General features: G+C 38.7%; 1 protein-coding gene across 6 annotated transcripts in view; it reads right to left on the reverse strand.

Annotated features, from left to right (window-relative positions):
• The window catches only part of MYPN (myopalladin), a 2,130,465-nt gene that overhangs the window by 290,399 nt on the left and 1,820,336 nt on the right, over positions 1-19,730 (reverse strand). For all 6 annotated transcript variants that reach the window (XM_044056370.1, XM_044056369.1, XM_044056367.1 and 3 more), the window contains one exon: positions 9,550-9,697. In XM_044056370.1, coding sequence (XP_043912305.1) covers positions 9,550-9,697 — 148 coding nt within the window. The remainder of the gene's footprint in view (positions 1-9,549; positions 9,698-19,730) is intronic.

Genomic DNA, 19,730 nt, shown 5'->3' on the forward strand with positions numbered 1-19,730 from the left:
TTTCTTTTCCACTCTTCGATCACTATTGGAGCCCCTCTAGAAATTAGTATAATTACTTCCATTTACCTTTGTCCCTGATATTCTGTTGAATATCAATCCTGAAATCCTTTGTAAAATTTATATGCTCATTTCTTTCCAAATGTATCTCCTGAATTACTGACACTTGCACTCTGCATTTCTTAATATAATTCAATATTCATTCCCTTTTGCATATTCCTATAAAATTATTTATATTCCAAGATAATATGAATAACTTAGACATTATGATAAAATTCTACCATTCCCACCTCTTATACATGACAGTTTTTTGAATGTGCATCTCCAACTTTATGTTACACGTACACAATAATGTTTGGCAAGCTGATCTTTTATGCAGTTGCTTCTTCTCATCTCCATTTGAACCCAAGTCATATTTTTCAAGACTTTCTGTTTTAATGTTACCCTCAAACAAAAAACTGAAGACATTTTTAAAACACCCCATACCCTATTAAGATAGAATAAACATAAAATAATATGTACATCAGAAATGAAGTTTAATCCTCCATAATTGCCCCAAAATGGCAGCTGTACGTACAGGCATTATCATACCTAAAATTAAGGTTATCCATGTTAAAGCGCATGCTACAGCCTGTGTTCACACTTAGACTGATTGCAGTCTGTTCTTTTATTATCTATATCTATTCCCCCTCAATGTCCTATTTACATCTTTAAGTGAATTAGAGTAATTTTAAAAATGTTCCCTTATTTGGACACTTAACACCTCCCCATTTGTCTTTATCCAAAATTCTTGAGCAAAGAAGTTGAGATATATGCCATACATGCTTTAAAATGTAAAACTGCACATCTTATTGGGCATTTTGACTCTTAGCTTATACATTTAAATTAATGAATCAAAGAACTATATTTATTTTTGATTTTTATCAAAGCAATAGCTAGGAAGTTCCACTTGTCTGGTTTAATCAGACAGATATGTCAAAATCATATAAACATATATCATTTAAGATTTCGTAAATCTTAGATTATTATGGCTATAAAAGTATAGGTTTATACTATAGCAATAACCAATGACTGGGTGTGGTATATTAAACATTTACCCATGGTTGGTGTGTTATAATCACGAGGGGCAAAGCCTAAGTGATTAAACAAAGGCAACCATAGGTAAATATTCAATATATCACACCCTGGAGTTGGTTATTGCTATTACACAATGACATTATGTTGGAAACTGCTGGTGTGTGATCCCTAAACAATCTGGAAATATATCGCTGATTGATAAGTATATATTCTTTGCATTTTAACCTTTCAGAGTTCTGCATTGTATTAATTTGGCCTGACTGAACTATTTTATAGCCTGACTGAAATATTTTATATATTTTCTGACACTGTTTTCTGCTTCTCATCTGTCCTGAAACTGGCTCCCCCTATTCCTGAGGTGGAGTTTATAAAATTGGTCTAACAGCTTAGTGTTATCTGAGAACTTCAAGACTTGCTGAATTAAAAATAGTTTCTGTTGTAAATTCCTTTATACACTGTTGGAAACTGCTGGTGTGTGATCCCTAAACAATCTGGGAATATATCGCTGATTGATAAGTATATTTTCTTTGCATTTTAACCTTTCAGCATTCTGCATTGTATTAATTTGGCCTGATTGAACTATTTTATAGCCTGACTGAAATATTTTATATATTTTCCTGGCACTGTTTTCTGCTTCTCATCTGTCCTGAAACTGGCTCCCCCCTATTCCTGAGGTGGAGTTTATAAAACTGGTCTAACAGCTTAGTGTTATCTGAGAGCTTTAAGGCTTGCTGATTTAAAAATGGTTTCTGTTGTAAATTCCTTTATACACTGTTGGAAACTGCTGGTGTGTGATCCCTAAACAATCTGGGAATATATTGCTGATTGATAAGTATATTTTCTTTGCATTTTAACCTTTTAGAGGTCTGCATTGTATTAATTTGGCCTGACTCAACTATTTTATAGCCTGACTGAAGTATTTTATATATTTTCTGGCACTGTTTTCTGCTTCTCATCTGTCCTGAAACTGCCCCCCCCCACCATATTCTTGTGGTGGTGTTATAGCTTGGCAGTTGCCCACCCCTACTGTAAATTTGATCTGGGACACCCCTCCCAGTCTAGTGTTCACTCTACTTAATCCAGAGAGAACATTTAGGAAGTCCAACACACTTAGGTTCTTAACCTTGAATTATTTTCTGCCCCTCCTTCCTTTCTCCTTGCACTTTACTAACAACAAAACATTTTTTTGCACTTTATTCATTTGCTATTACTGTATTTGTGTTTCTTCCTGCTTTATTACATTATTTTGTTTTTCCTCTTCTTAAAAGTACTTAATTGTATTTATTCTGTTGCATTTATCACTGTTTGGTAGTATCCTGATTAAATTGTAACTGTTATTCTAAGGCTTTGTGTTAAGCACTTGGGCTTCAGACCAGTTGTTTTACATTAAGAAGGTCTGTGGTCTGCACTGTTGTGGCAGGACAGGTAGCTTACATCTTTCTAAGTTGGGAATTGCTGATTGAAGGCCCAGTGTCTGTTATTCTAAATGTGTATTTTTCTAGTTAAAAGTACTCAGTTGTATTTATTCTGCTGCATTTATCACTGCTTGGTAGTAGCCTCATTAAATTGTAACTGTTATTCTAAGGCTTTTGGTTAAGCACTTGGGCTTCAGACCAGTTGTTTTACATTAAGAAGGTTGGTGGTCTGCACTGTTGTGGCAGGACAGGTAGCTTACATCCTTCTAAGTTGGGAATTGCTGATTGAAGGCCCAGTGTCTGTTATTCTAAAAGTGTATTGTTCTAGTTTAAGCACTTTGGCTTCAGGCCAGTTATTTTATGTTAAGAAGGTTTGTGGTCTGCACTCTTGTGGGAGGAGAGGCTAGATTCTGCCCTTCTGAGCTGGGAATTTCTGGTTAAAGGCTTACTGTGCCTGCTTATTTGAACTGCTTATTTCTGAAATTGGTATACCTTGTTTGCTGCAGCATAGACTAGATTCAGACCTGCTGAATCTAGTTTTATTTGTATAACTTGAGCACTAATCCAGGCCATCTTTTTTCGGAGAAGGTTCCCCTGCACCCTAGTGGCAGGAGTGTGCAGGTAGAACTTGACTGATCGAACACTGCTGAAATGGGGCTCAGTTTTTAGCTTTTATTGGTTCATTTGTTTGCTTGTTTCCCATCTTTCCTAGCTAGTACAGTCCAGATCCCAGGCATTGCTGGTTTCAGGACTTTATTTTCTGTGTTCAGAGCTATCCAGACCTTGCTGTGGTAAAGGGAAGTCCTACTGCTTACCAATGGGCGTGGTGAGCATTGTACTGCCTATCTAACACTAGAGGAGTGGTTTCCAGCTCTGAAATTGTAATTTTATTAGCCTTTTTGGGCTGATTTCTATCCCTTTCAACTTTCTGGCTTAAAAATGCATGTGTTTGTGCATTTTTCACATTGTGCAGCACAGTGGGTCTATAATTAAACTATTCCAGGTGCCAGAAAGTCTGCTGTTCAAATTTCCCTTAGAACTAGCTGGTTTCCCAGTAGTAGCACTAAAATCTGAGCCGTTGTGAGTAGCACTTGCTCTAGAACCCGCTGGAAAGCACTAAGAAGCCTTAAACTGACACAAGCATTCAACTCTCCTTGGTAATAAGGAGAAATGAATTGTAGGCACTAACTAGCTTATAATTGTAAAGTACCTTGCAAAGGTAAGGGAAAACAGCTCTTGTTGTTGTTGTCTTTCAGCTTTTCCCAGTTAGGGGTCGCCACAGCGGAACTCCGGCCCGCTAATGATTGGCAGTAGATTTTGACGAATGCTGACGTGCCAGCTCGACATTCAACCTTCAATGAAGGCATGCCCATTTACGGATATCTTTCAAATGCCCACCAAACCACGGGGAGGACATGCAGACTTCAAACAGAAGGCACTTCCTGCACTCCAGCTGAGAATCGAACGGGAGAACCTCTTGCTACAGCTCTTGTACTTTACAAAAAAAGCACCTAAACAGTCATGTCCAAGGGTCAGCTTCCAGTGATTTCTCCCATCCACCTGGTGAATCTGGGCATACTGGGGCAATGCAGCAAATTTCTTATGTACAAAGACAACTCTCTTTTCCTACCACCCAACATTACAACCTGTGAGAGATGCACTTACATAGCCAAACTGGAAGCAAAGCTTTCTCCAGCCAAGATTGTGCTAGACAGTCAAGAGGAAAAGGTTAACACCTGCACCACACCTCAAGCAACACATAGCCCTTCTAAACCCACACCATCAACACCCACACATAGCAACATTAAACCCACATATGCGGAAGGCCTTAACATTAACCTGCCCAAGCAACAAGGACCTCCGAAGCTGAAACTCAAACAAACACCAGTCATAACCAAAGTGACACATAGCTCACAAGACCAGTTTGCTACTCAACAACAGCCCCTAAGGCAAGACAACGTACCCAACACTTCAGTCATAGGTGACTCTATAGTCAGGCACACTGATGTCCCACTCACCAGACTGAACAAGGAGAAAACTACAGTCAGCTGCCTGTTGGGTGCCAGGATCTGCCACATAACGCATGCACTCAAGTCACTCCACAAAAACTACAGATATGAGTCTGTCATTGTCCATGTTGGAGTGAATGATTTGAGATGTCCCTCTCTGGACTACATGAAAAGAGACATGGAAGAGCTCTCGGTCCAGGCAGGTATGACCCTAGCCCTGAGTAGCATCTTGCCTTCACCCAGAATGATACCACAGTATAAGGACAAAATGACTGACTTCAACAATTGGCTAAGCATCTGGTGTCATTCAAAGGGAATCTAGTATCTGTCTGCCTGGGACGACATGATCGACAAACCATGATGCTTTGCCAGAGATGGTCTGCACCTGTCACCCCTGGGATTCAGGTTACTGGCTAAAGCTCTTGCTACTCCTATAGTGCCTTTTTTTAGGCAAGGTTCAAAGGACAAAACCACCACCATAACAGATACAATCATTCAAAATCTGAAGGTAATGATACTCAATGCTAGAAGTCTAAATCTCAAAATGCACTCTCTCGAGGCACTCCTAAAAATAGAGAACATTGATATCTGCGCAGTAACTGAGACCTGGTTCAAGGCTCCAGAGAGCACCCCTGCAATACCAGGCTACAACTCTTACCACACTTTTCGGCCACCAAACCAAGACCGAAACACTAAAGATGGAGGAGTGTCCATATTCACTAAGGATATTCACATCTCCAGGCTAGTTGCCCAACACAATGCATCTGAAATTCTCCAAGTGCAACTAACACTAGGTAAGACTGCAATCCAAACTGTATCTTGCTACAGATCCTCCACCATGCCCCAAGATTCTCACTACACCTTTCTAAACATACTGGAAAATATTAAGATACAACCATATACCCTAATACTGGGTGATTTTAACTACCCTGTCATTAACTGGGAAAACTATTCGGGTACCAACATCTTTTCCCAACGGTTCGTGGAATTCATAAATTCCAAAGCCCTGGATCAACTAATCCATTGTCCCACCAGGAGCTCCAATATCCTAGACTTGTTCATTACCAACATGGGAGATAGATGCCCCACACCAGTGGTCACCCCCTCATTGGTCAGATCTGACCATAAACAAATCACCCTTGGCATCCACATCCCACCCCCACCCCCCAGTACGAAACCTCCATAAAAACTTCTCCAAAGCCAACTCTGTGCTACTCAAGTCAGAAGTGACAAATTTCATGACACCCATGCAAGTGGGAGCTGAAAGTTTGACTGCTGAATCCTACACTAAGGCACTGTACAAGCACATCCACTCATGCATGAATCGTGCCATCTCAAATAGAATCAAGACACTCTCCTCCAAAAAAAGGAAGCCAATCTGGTGGTCTCCTGCCATAAACAAACTATACAACAGAAGGAAGACACTGTTGCAGAAAAGAGGAAAATCCCAGGATGCAAAAAATCTCCCTTACCAGCCTCAGTAAGAAGCTGAGATACCTCATAAAATCCTCCAGAGCTAGTTATAAAAATAAAATTGCCAAAGATTCCAAAGAAAACCACAAGGCATTCTATAGTTATGTGAAGAATCTAAATGGCAATGCACAGATCTGCTCAGAGATACATCAGAATGGCATTAAATATACTGATCCCAAGGATATTGCCAATATAATGGCAGATCGATTTAGTGCAAATTTCACCCCCCTCTCAACCCCTAAAGCGCCCATCTCAATACCAAAATATTGCCAAATTCCAGTAACCACAGCCACAAAAGTAGAAACCGCACTCTCCAAGGCTAAGAATACAGCATCCATGGGACCAGACGGCATCCCAGGCTGTGTACTACATGAATTACAAAATGAACTGGCACCTCACCTAAGTGTCATGTTTAATCATAGCCTCACCTCAGGCTTCGTGCCCACTGAGTGGCGCACAGCTACAGTTATCCTACCCCACAAGGGGGGATCCAACTTGGATCATAGGAACTACCATCCCATCAGTCTGACAAGCCTGATCTGCAAGGGCATGGAACACATTATTATGGAACTTATAAACAAAGACATTGGCAACCTTCAAACACTGGACCCCACCCAGTTTGGGTTCGTGAAGGGCTGATCGTGTCTCCTGAACCTGATTGACTTCTTCGAATCAGTCTCCAGAGCTGTGGACGAGGGTAAGGCAGTCCACACAGCCTATCTGGACCTTGCCAAGGCCTTCAACACCATCCCCCACTCTGGAATCATAGATAAACTTACTAAGCTGGGCATAAATCCTTACGTCACTCGATGAGTTGCCAACTGGCTTACTGACAGAACCCAGACTGTAAAAGTAGCCGACTCCAAATCCAGCTCTAGACAAGTGACAAGTGAAGTACCTCAGGGTTCAGTCCTGGGACCGCTCTTGTTTGGCATCTACTTCTCTGAAGTACAGGCCAACACTAAGAGACTCTGGCTAACAAAGTTTGCAGATGACTGCAAACTGGGAACCATTATTGAATCCCCAAATGATGTGGATATTCTACAAAAAGGCCTTACAGAAACAGATGCTTGGTGCCAGAGCCATGGGCTCAAGCTTAATGCCAAGAAATGTATAGTTATCCCCTTTGGGCAAAACCATGTACCCATGAATTACCACATAGGTGGCAGTACACTAAACACTGAAAGTGTGATGAGAGACTTAGGGACACAGGTAGACAGTGGTCTCACCTTCGATAACCACATCGCTACAACCATCAGGAAATCCTTGTATGTGGCACATCTCATCACTAACAGCTTTTCATTCAGAAAAAAGGAGGTCATTGTCCCACTGTTATCATCCCTCATTAGACCTGGTTCAAGGCTCCAGAGAGTACAATGCCCCATTTGGTATGTACCTCACAAGACATCTGCAACAGCTGGAAAGGCCGCAGAAATACCTCACTAAAAGAATCTCAGGCCTAAAGCAGATGCCCTATGCTGACCGTCTAAATAAACTCCAGCTATACTCTGTGGCATATCGTCTTCTCAGAGGCGATCTCTGCTTAACATACAGGGCCATTTCAAACCCTGAGCTGTTGGACATGCTCCACTTAAAGAAATCCCAATCCCTCATGCTCCAGGGATCTAAATCTTGTCATCACAATGAACAAAACATGCTGCAGGGATAGGTTCCTGACCCAGAGACTCCCCATACTCTGGAATAGACTGCCCATACATGTCAAGCAGAGCACCTCCTTGGCCCTCTTCAAAAGGAACCTTGACGATTGGATGGGAGATAGGAAATTCACCCCAGGGATCACATCAGTCACCCTGCTAGACAGGGGTCCAGGGAAGTAAATATTGTGGGAAGAAATATCCAGGGAATTGTTATGGCTAGGCTTGTATAGCCTAGTACCAACCTATGAACCTATGAAAAAATACTTACTTTACTTAAAAAATGTCTTTGTTTAATGGTGCAGTGCTGTTCTTCCACATTGTTTCTGTATCCCGCAGCCTTGTGTATGTTCTGTACATGTGTATGAGAATTAAGTTCCCATGCTTACATAGTATATCAGTGCTTTGGAAAGGAAGTCACGGAGATGGGGAATATCTCTGTTGCTTCTTTTTTTTTTTTTTTTTTTTTTTAAAGAAACTAAAATTCAGACAGTTTACAGGTACAAGAGACAGCAAAAATACAAGGAAAATCGGGTATTTTTTTGAGTTTTGTAAAACGTACCTAATTTTCCTTGTGTTTTCTCTGCTTTCCATACCTATCTCTTGATCTCTTAGCTCAAGAGAACTGCAAAGCCTTGGCATAAATTAATAGAAGAAAGTACAAGCGACCAGACTTTTTTCTATTGGTATTGCTTGGCAATGATCACGCTGGTTGGGCTGACCAATCAGCTTGCACGTTTTTGAATGTTAATGACTTATAATTGTATAATACATAGTATCAAGTATTTGCTTAGTTGTACACTGTTGTCTTAGTTGGCCTCATAGAGCTATGTACCTCCCAGTTTAACAAATTCAAAAATATATTAATCAGTTCCTGCTCTTCTTCAGGGGCCTTTCTCTGCTAAATATATAAACCGTAATTGCTTTGAGGTTTATACATCAGCATATTTAAAAACCTTAAAATTATGTAAGAAGATAAAAGTTGCAATGAAAGTGACAGTGACTATATAAGGACATGTTATTTCTTTTTAATTTATGATACAAGGCAATGCATGCCTTATTTCTAAAGGATATTAGATCACTTTTAAGGTATCCATGGACAGAGTTTGGTGCACTGGCTGACTTGTATGAAACACTTCAGTTCCAAAGTTAAACAAGATTCCATTTTCTTTTGAACCCAGTATAAGGTGTTAGGAAATTAAAGTGATCAAAAGTACATGCAGGATAACAAGGCTTTTTGTAACATAGAGGTTCAACATTCTGCAGTAGTATGATGCAGGGCATGAAGGACTACATCTAGTCAAAGTCTTGTTCATGATCTTCTTATCTTGATGGCCTTTTTAGTCTTACACAATCACAACAGAAAAAGCAGGATGTTTTACAGATTAGTACAGCTTCATAACAATTCATTTAAAGGTATTTGTTTTAGAATGCAGCATGTCAATAAAGAAAGTCTTACAATGCCAGAAAAAAAGACACACATCAATGGTATAAAAATAAACATTGGTCAAAGCAATATGAGGTCACGTCCTTATTAGTGATTATTGAAATGGGAGTCAAAGCTTCAAGTGAACGTTGTATTCCTAAGCACTACTGCTAATCAACGAATTTCATTTTAACTAACAAAGGCAGGCATATGACCTCGAAATTCGACTCAATTCCAAACTAATTAGCAATATTATTGTTGCCTGCTGTATTTTATGCAATGTACTTAAAATTAGCCAAATAGAAGGGAGGATGTCTGTGGCTGTTTTCAGCTATTCCAGTCCAATACTCATTTTAAATAGTATTAAAAAGTTTCACGACAATGCAGTTTACTGGAATTTCAAGCACCAGTATGATAAATGGGAATTATATAACCGGTATCTTTCCACTTTCTAACATATCTGCAGTCTGATTTAAAAATATGCAAATGCATCTCACCTGCTGACCATTAGGAAGGCTGACCTCATCCCTGAATTTTAGTTTTCTTTCTAGATCATGAATGACAGCATCCTTACTGTCACGGATGTCTTCTTCTGACAGAAACTGAGAGAACCTCTGAGTCTTCTTCAAGATGCTGTGAGGGGACCTGTGGGAAGAGTACTTAAAGTATGAATAATGTTTTTAGAATTAATTAAGCATTAGAGACCTTTATCTCAGTGGGACAATTCTGGGTAATAAAGCTGCTAGAAGGCATCTAGTAGTTCATGGAGTACACCTAAAAACCTAATAAGCATGTTAATATTAGAGCTAGATATCAAAGAACAGTTTTTCATACCAATTTTCACATTTTCTTAATTTGGAAGCAATTATTCAAAAAGTAATGTTCACCAGCCACTAATTAGAACAAAGTGATAGATCTCAAAGAACAGTTTCTTAATTTGGAAGCAATTATTCAAAAATAATGTTCACCAGCCACTAATTAGAACAAAGTGATTTGCTCAATATTGCTTCAAAAATACTAAGAGCAAGGACAGTATATGTCATACACCATTACAGGCTGTTATTAGGATAGCCTTATTTTATTCTATAAGCACATGACCTGTTAAATGACCATGTGGTCAAAAAAATACTAAGAGCAAGGACAGTATATGTCATACACCATTACAGGCTGTTATTAGGATAGCCTTATTTTATTCTATAAGCACATGACCTGTTAAATGACCATGTGGTCAAAAAAATACTAAGAGCAAGGACAGTATATGTCATACACCATTACAGGCTGTTATTAGGATAGCCTTATTTTATTCTATAAGCACATGACCTGTTAAATGACCATGTGGTTATTTACTCCACTACATTATTTGGTAAAGAAGATCTAGCTAATTATATGATGTTGTATCTCACATGGTATACTCTAAATGAAATATTCCATTCATTATCAGTAACTGCTTTATCCAAGTCAAGGACCCAGTGAGACAAAGCCTCTCCTAGAAACAGTAGATGCAAAGTGGAACGTATCATGAATCAAATGTCAATCCATCATATGGCAGCTCTCACAGATGCAGAAGAACAGAGAGTACAGAAACTTACATACACACACACACACACACACACACACACACACACACACACACACACACACACACACATATATACACACACATATACACAAGTATATTGTTGTTAAGTTTGTATCTGCAGCCATCTGATAAATATAGCTCAGCTATCTTACCGATATGTCCATTAGTTGCTAATAAAGAATCTAAAGAAACTATATATGCTTATCATTTAATGTAATGGTAAAGTAGTATAACATAAGCATAAAACCAGATAGAAGGAAGTAGGATACAATACATGCAAAGTTATTTGAAGGTAGACATTAACATAAGCTCCTTACATGACATGGCACTATAACTGTATTGATGGTGGGTCTGGGGCACTGATTTAAAAATTCCCACTACTAATTTAAAGTGTTATCACCATAATTTATAGTGTCAATCATAAAGAATTTATTCCGATGTTAGTCTTAAAACAGAATACACCATAGCCGAATGTAAATTAGCATTCTGCTGTGTCGTACTTCACATTTTTTCTGATTCATAGCTGGACAGGCTACACAGTTGCTGGATTCTAATGCTAAAGTGTCAGGAGATCTGGAATAACCATGTCTGCTTCATCTGTTTTTGTCATCTCCTTTCAAGAGACAAACATCATCCCAGGATGCTTTGCATGCTTCCAGGTTACACTAAGCATGTATCACACATCAGCTTGGTGATGTAGAAGCATGCAAAGGGTATGATATTTAGCCACAAATTCAGCATCAAGAATAACTGTGCTGCATCATATGTAAGTGTGGCAGACCAAAATAGTTAAACATACTGCAACATGCACTATGCTATGAGGGAAACACCTTGACAGTAATTTCTGAGGTTTCTTTGCAATGAGTAAAATGACTGCATATCAATAATATCATCTTTCAATAAATGTGGATGTGAGAGGGGGTCTTATGCCCTAAATAAGGAGCATTATGGCAGACCCTATATGCTAGACAGCAAGCATTCCTGTATTTTAAATTAGAGATACTTACTGCTTCTGCACTATTATACAGTCATGGCCTAGCTACACATTCTGCTTAGTGAGGCTGGAGAGCATGTGCAAATGATTTTATCAGTTTGGCAGCAATAATCATTTTGTGTTTATTCATTCACTCAAAGTTAGGTAGTGAGGTCTATGGCAGACCATGATCATGAACAGTCCAACTTGTGCTAATCAATAAATTAAATATTCATGAATTCCATCCACTGTCTATACATCACACAGCCATAACACAATAACATTCAGAGGGCTATAACTCAGTTCAGAAAAGAAAAAAATACACTACAGTTGCAGAAAAATAAAAACATATGTTACTGTGCACCATGATAGCAACTGCTAATCTGTATGTAAGTAAATGAAAAACACAGTATCAACAAAAGCAGTACCTGAATACAAAACAGCAACACAAAAATAAAAAGATGTCTTATCATAACAGTAAATGGTTGAATGATCACTGCTTCAGTAGCCTGAGCTATATGGGTTATATCCTGCAAGCAATAGCAGCTGACTAGCTTGCAAAGCTTTAGGGCACCTTTCATTCACCCAAACTGTTAGCCAGTTCAACCTAAGCTGAATAAAACGTTTGGCACCAATCCCTTCAGGGCTTTCATACATACAGAGAGTGGGAGGCTGAGCTCTGAAAGGACAATACTAGGAATGACAACAATTTAAAAGTTCACACCCTAGCAAAAACAACACACCAAGAAACAAAGGGGATTGAGGGTGGGAGAGGCTACTGCAGCAGTCATTATTCGAATATCTACTGTTAAGTAAGCCTACTTGCATAACAGTACTATGTTCTTCATGTTGATCACTGCTGCAGTAGCCTAAACTTTATTGGTAGATTACTATAGCTTACAACTTTTGGGAGGTGGAAAGAGCCTCTGGAGAATGGTCCTAGCAGAGCTTGATTTAGACCTAGAGAAGGAATCAAGTTTATAGTGCTTTGTAAACGTATGTACATAGGACTAAGTTGCTGCTTCTGGAATACTTGTAGAATCCAACTATTTCCAAAAGGCCCTAAATGAAGCTAAAGCTCTGGTAGAGTGGGCCTTAACCCTGCCTGGAATAGTTTTGTTATGGTAAGTATAATAAAAGTTAATAGTCTTAGACAACAATTTAGAGATAATCTGCTTTGACAGAGGTTGTCCCTTCTTCTTACATTCACAATAAATGAAAATGGATCTGAAAGTTGTGAAAGATTTAGCTATATGAAGATAGTACAGTACTTAAGTAGTCTGTGGACATCTATGGTATGGAGTATCCTTTCTCCTTAATTTTTAAGTTCTGGAAAGAAAATGGGGAGATGGATAGTGAGTAAATGTGGATACCACTTTAGGCATAAAAAACAAACCAGCTCTCAAAGAAGCCCTGTCTCTTTGGAAAATGAGATAGGGTTGACTCACCATAAAAGCTTTCAACTTGGATACCCTTCTTGCAGAGGTCAGAGCAATTAGTAAAACTGTTTTTCATGGTAAGAACCTCAAGTCAGCCAGGTTATCTGGTTCAGATGGAGCAAGTGTTTGCTTTTCTACACAAAATTAAGACCCTAAGGAGGGGCCACTAGTTTTCTTGAAAATCTCTTATTCAAACCTCATTTGAAAAAAATGAACATGAGAATGCACTGAAAGAGGAGGATCCATGGGCACACATGCTGAAATGAGCAATAAATGAGCATTGATGGAGTATTAAGAAATGTCATAGGTTAGTAACTCTCACAAATATTTTAAAACCATATAACAACTAGCCCTGAATGGTTGCTGGTTATGTTGTAGGCACCAACTAGAAAACCTTTTCTATTTGGTAATATATGACTTTCTAATAGCAGGTTTTCTCACATGCATTAGTTGTAACTGTTGCATGTACTCAGTAAATAGGTGCATAAAGGGAATTAAGACGCTATCATCCAGGCAGTCAACTGAAGTTGTTTGGGGTTAGGATATATCAAGCTGAATCTTGTGTAAGTAGATATAGTCTCTGAGGAAGCTTGTGGTAATTGCTCTTGGCCATTTCTAAAAGAAGGGAGAACCACTGTTGCCTGGGCCAAAAGGGAGTCATCACAATGATCTTGGGGGATTCCTTCTGTATTTTCAGAATTACCCTGGATATCAATGGAAAGCACACCTCTCAACCATACCGAATTCCTCAGTATTTACTAGTTTTGAGGACAAAATAATGGGATGCCAGGAATTTCTGAGTGGCCCCTTCAATTCCCAATTTATTTATTTTTTTATTTACAATCACCAGAGTATTCCGCAACATCAGCAATGTGAAAGGGCATGTGGACATCAGTTTTATGATGCAGTGCCTGGCGTACTCAGAAACTGGTGTGGGAGTTTGGTAGTAGTTGTAGGACTGAGGGAGAACTGACATTTTGTCATGTTCGTGGAGCTTGCATATAAGAGTTTTATGTAAGTTGCAAGAAATTAGCCAGTTCTCTGGCGTATGTATAGTGATTCCCATAGTGTAAGCTAGTGACATTCTGCTTCATTATTTTTATTGGTGTGGCTATTACTCATCCTAAGTTCATGATGCCTAGCATTGTCTAAATGTTATTATATTTCTAATGTTTATCGATTTTGTCTGTTTTGAGTAACATTGCTGTAATTTTTAACTAGAATTTTTAGTATGTACTTCCACACAAAGCGTTTTAATGATATAGTAAGATCATCACGTCAGGTGAGTTTACAAATGATATGCTCGTGTTTCACTTAATACCAAGCACCCAAGATAAACTGTGTTTCCATTAATTCTTTTACATTTCTTATAGACGGAGTTAAGGAAAGCTGCAGATTGCCGATGTGGTCTTTGACATTATCGTTTTGGTGGTGTGGTGGCAGGAGGTAAAAATATTAAAGTGAATACAGGCATTTTTACACTGGGATGTTGTTCATGATTGCATTTTATTTTCTGCCAGCTTCACTTGTGTTTTATAAGAACTGAATACGGTATCTAGAAGGTGTAGCTTAGTACTGTGTGAATAGGTACTGCTCAATTTGCACACAGATTTGGCCTTGCTGCTTATATAATTTCTAACTTTTCATAAACTTGCTCAAGTAAAGAAACTAGGCATACAAATTTTATCATTAGCTGTGTGGTTTTTGGTATGTGAACACCTGACTTTGGAACTAAGAAAGTGTTCAGCATTTGAACCTTCTGCTATGATTTCAGTAGTATCGAGGTTTGCCTGATATTAAGGTAACAATGCGATACACACAGTGCGTTCAGAATAGTTTGCATAGTTGTATTAGGTGAGCATGCTTTATTTCTTTCCTCAGGGATAGGACAGCTATTTGCTGCATACCAGTGAGAGCAAAAGTGTGTGTGTGTTTGTGTGTGTGGGTGCACATGTGTATGTATTTGTTCAGCTGTATCCTGGTTATTTTTTTTAACTGTTCTTTACAGGCCACCTATTCCATCTCTGTCTGATTTTCCCAGTAAACACAAACTAACTTTCAAAAGAAGTCTGTAGCTTTAACTGCTGTCGCTATTTGTTGCCTATAGTTCAGTGATTGTTTTATAAATCACCACCAATTTTATGAAGAACAGAGAAAAATGTTTGGTCAAAAATCAGAGACACTTTAGAGGCATGTAACAAAATTATTTTTTCATCACATACTCTGTTATAAGACACAAAACATTGCTGCATGCCTGTAATGTCACCATGCACCAATAATGCAGGTAGACTTCTACAAATGTTCAAATGGCTATTAAATTGTATGGTCTCAGTCTCAGATAATCAAAATAGTTCACTGAATTACATATATAATGTAGATCTCAATTTACTGACAAGCGAAGCTTCGAAATCGAGCTAAGATGCATTATCCATCATTCCATCTGACCATGCTGAGTTGCAGAAATAGCTTTTACTTTCTTCAACTTGTTTTAATTACCAGGCTTATACAGAAGCATCCTTTTCTGATCAATAGCAGGCTGCAGCAATTAAGAAGGTATACTAGGTGGCTGTTAGACTAAGCTACTGCTGCCACTGCCTTCAAACAGAGAGCAGTCAATTTATTTTTCATTTAGAAAAGTGAACTCGTTCAGCCACAGACAAATTTGTGATATTACACAAAACTCTGCACATCGTGCTACTAGTGTCTTTTTTTTTATAAAGTTTTTTCCTTTTGTAATATAGAACTGACCATTTTACAAGCTTAACATGAACCCCAATGAAGTGGTGGATTAAAATACTTCAACAGTATCACCCGCTGTCAGACATGAATACTGTTCTTACTGGAAAAGCTTATAATTTAATCGGCTGACGATGGCTCTCCATGTTGCTCAGTGAATGGTTGTTTTTGCACTTCCTAGGTTTCCTTGAACCCCTTGCCTATGATTTTGATAAATGTTTGTTGGATCTTTCTGGCCACCGTAGATGCTCAGATTCTTGGACCATGAGATATAAACAGACTTCGTATTTTTTATATAACCAGCTTATGAACACTGTTCTGCAGACATACCAGATGGGAAATAATAAACAGTAAATGTCCCTGTCTGTTTTTTATACAGTTTGCATTCCTTTATGCAGTGTTATGGCTTTCAGTTTTACCAGGAATATACTGCTGGAAGCAGTGTCAAATGGTGTGTAACTTCCCACCTAGGCTGGTGCCCAGTCCAAGAAATGTGGCCACTTTAGTGAGACAGAAACAATATAGTATGAATCGCCAATGCTGGTATAAAATAAGTATATTTTAGTAGAATTATGCATGTAAGAATATTCTATAAACTGCAGAACCTCTGAGTTCCTATATGAAAATCTATTCATTTTGACGTCAGTGCCAACACACATTTATATTCACTACAAAAGAGAAAAGCATAAAAAAGTGAGATCTGTGTTCCTCATTCTTTGATATCTGTGTATATCTCTCAATCTCTCAGAGCAAGAAATCTGGACAAAGCCAAAATTAATAAATTAATAGTGGGACAAAGGCCCAAAAATAGGGACACATTTTAAATATTGCTCCTGTAAACTTAGATAGTTGCTAGGATAACAGGTTTTGTATTATTATGTATTTTCTGAGGGATATGAAGTCTGAACTTCAAATGTCTGCCATTATTTATTATTATTTACTGATTTCAATCTTTATGTTGGTATCCTGCAATTCCATTGAAGGAGTGGGGTTACATGATTATATATGCAAATTTCATGTTAATCAGCATGCCAATTTTTGGCCAGTTGTACTACTTTTCATGGGCCTTTGTCCATATTTTTGATGTTTCCAGGTTGAGAAGTATGGTGGAAAGTGTGGAAAACATGCAGGAGCATTCCTGTCTGAGAAAACAAAAGCCAGCTGTTTTCTGAGCATTCTTGCCTGGAGTCCTGGAGTGAGCATAATCTTGGCAGCTGATTGTTCAGAGAGGAGGCAAATAGATCTACTTGAGGAACTCCCCACAGATGGATCAGATCTTGGAAGATTCCCGATCTAGTTACCATTCGGGAGATCCTGCCCTTAGTCTTTCTTTGATCAGCTTGTCGGCCACACAGTTTTGCTCTGAAGGAATGTAGGCTGCATGCAGAGTAAGATTGTGCAGCAAAGCTATATTCCAAGCTAAAATGACTAGTCTGCATAGGGGTACAATCTGGTTCCTCCTTACTTGTTGATGTATCACATGACTGTGGTATTGTCTTTAACATCTTGAAGAGGTCTCAAGAACCAATGATGATTCAGAGAGTCGAGTGCCTTGATCAGAGCAAACATCTCTTTCACATTGATGTGCTTGCATCTGTCCTTAGTGTACCACTCACCTTGCACTTTTATCTCTTCTAAAACTGTTCCCCAAGCAAAGGCTTTGGAACAGGGAGGGAGAAGGAGATGCCTGGATTTAAGGATATTTGCTGTCTCCTCCAAAAGATTTCTCTACTGTCATTCCACAGCACTGGGATATGCAAAGATGAAGGGTGTTGATGCTGGGACCAAATAGATTTCAAATACCACTATATCTTCCACCAAAGGTATCATGAGAACCATAGATGCCATGAGCCCCAAAATCATGAGGTATTCCTTTGCAGTGATTGAAGTCTGAGTGGGAAACCTTAGAAATAGATCTAGATAAAGGTCTATTTTCTCCTGTGAAAGAAAATCTATTTGAACCAAGATATCTAGTTGATATCCCAAGAACACAATCCAGTGAGAAGTAGTCAAGGAAGACTTTTAAATGTTTTCTTGGAATCCCAGCTTGTATAAGAGATCTCTCACCTGAGACAGAGAGTCCTGACACTTTCAAAAAGACTCTGCAAAGATAAGCAAGTCATCTAAATATGGAAAAATTAGGATATCCTGTAGCCTGCAATGAACTCTAACTGTAGCTTGACACTTTGTGAACAGTCCAAAGATTAAGCCAGAGAACTGATAATGTGATCCAGACACACAAAACCTTAAACATCTAAAGTCTGGATGAATATGTATGTGATAATCATCTTTTAAGTTTAGTGTTGCCAGGAAACTTAAAAGGGGAAGAAGAGGTAACAGGTAGTGAAGTGACATAAGGTTGAATTTTGGCACTATCACAAACAAGTTTAGGAAGGAAAGATCCAGAGATGGTCTCCAGGAATTTTCTTTCTTTGGCACTAGGAACATCCTTGAATAAAACCCTTCCCCACCTGAGAAGGAGGAAGTGGTTCCATCACTCCTTGGGACAGCATGTGATTAAGAACCAGTGGAAACAAAAGAGTCCGATCTAGAAAGGAAACATTTCCTCTAACTGCTATATATAACCTTGATGAATGATTTTCAAAACCCATTTGTCTGCAACTATCTGCTGTCAAAAAGTAAAATGTAAATTCAAACTTTTTAGAAGACATATGGGGCCAGGGTGTGAGGGGTTTCACAAGGTCTCCCAAATAGTCATCCAGACTTGTTGGACTGTCTTTAGTCAGGGAGGTTTGAGATTTATTTTTAGAACCCCTTCACACTTCTTCTTAAACATGTACGTACTTGTGTTTTGTTGAAACGGTTTATTCTGTGTTTTTGCCAAAACTGGATGAGCAGATAGAAAACCCATCAGACAATTTAAAAGAAGAGAGCTGAAACATCCTAGACATTCTCAGGATCAGCTTGGCCCTTTCATCACACATTTTGATCCACTCTGCAGCAAAGGGACAAAACACTACATCTCTATCCAAGGAAAATTTTAAAATCTCATTTTTAACACCATCTGGGAAGTTCTGAAAATGCAGCCATGTAAACCTCCTCAAAAGAGTACCAGTTGCCATAGCCCTGGAAGAAGTATCAACAAGAGTCACACACACACACACACACACACACACACACACACACACACACACACACACACACACACACACTCTATAAACAACGAGTAATGACCTGTGCAGCAGAAGAAACTTAGTTATTTAGAGCAGATTTTCCTCACAAGAAAAACAGCAGATAAAACATTCCTCATACTTTCAGAATTTGTCAAAACAAACTAGCATATGATGCTGACAATTCAAACTTCTGAAAATCAAAATGGCAGAAGTATACACTTTTTCCCCAAACCTATCAATAATTTAACCATCCTTATCAGTAGTAAGACTAGACTTAACTAAATGCTTATCAGCAGTGCTTATCAGCAGTGGAATCAACTAACGTTACAGCTGTTGAGTCAGGTTTGGGAATCATGTATAAAAATTTAAAAGACTGAGGAACTTTATACATCTTATTTGCCTTTTTAGGGTTAGCTGGCTGACTGTCAGACAGTAACACACAGTAACACACACACACATCTTCTAAAGCATACAGAACATCACATCTGCCCTTTTAGGGGCAGCTGGCTGATTACCAGGAAAACTGCAGACAGTAGCACACACATCTTCTAAAGCAGACAGAACAGGAGGAATGTGTATAGTAGGTTCAGGAAAATCCTTCTGTAACAACTCATACTATTTTCTGAGGGACTGAGAAACCTCAGTGTTCTCCCACTGAAAACACTGGCACATTCTAGCAATTGTCCCAGAGAAAGAAACACCCACAAAGAGAATTAGAATCTGATCTCTCCTCTGAGTCAGTATCAGAAATCTGAGGAAAAATGTGTCTATCCTTGCATTTTCATGTTTAGATGCAGAATCTAAGTATCTTCAGGAA

The sequence above is a fragment of the Protopterus annectens genome, chromosome 14.part0 (genome assembly GCF_019279795.1).
Source record: "Protopterus annectens isolate FY-2018-M chromosome 14.part0, PAN1.0, whole genome shotgun sequence".
Classification (NCBI taxonomy): domain Eukaryota; kingdom Metazoa; phylum Chordata; order Ceratodontiformes; family Protopteridae; genus Protopterus; species Protopterus annectens.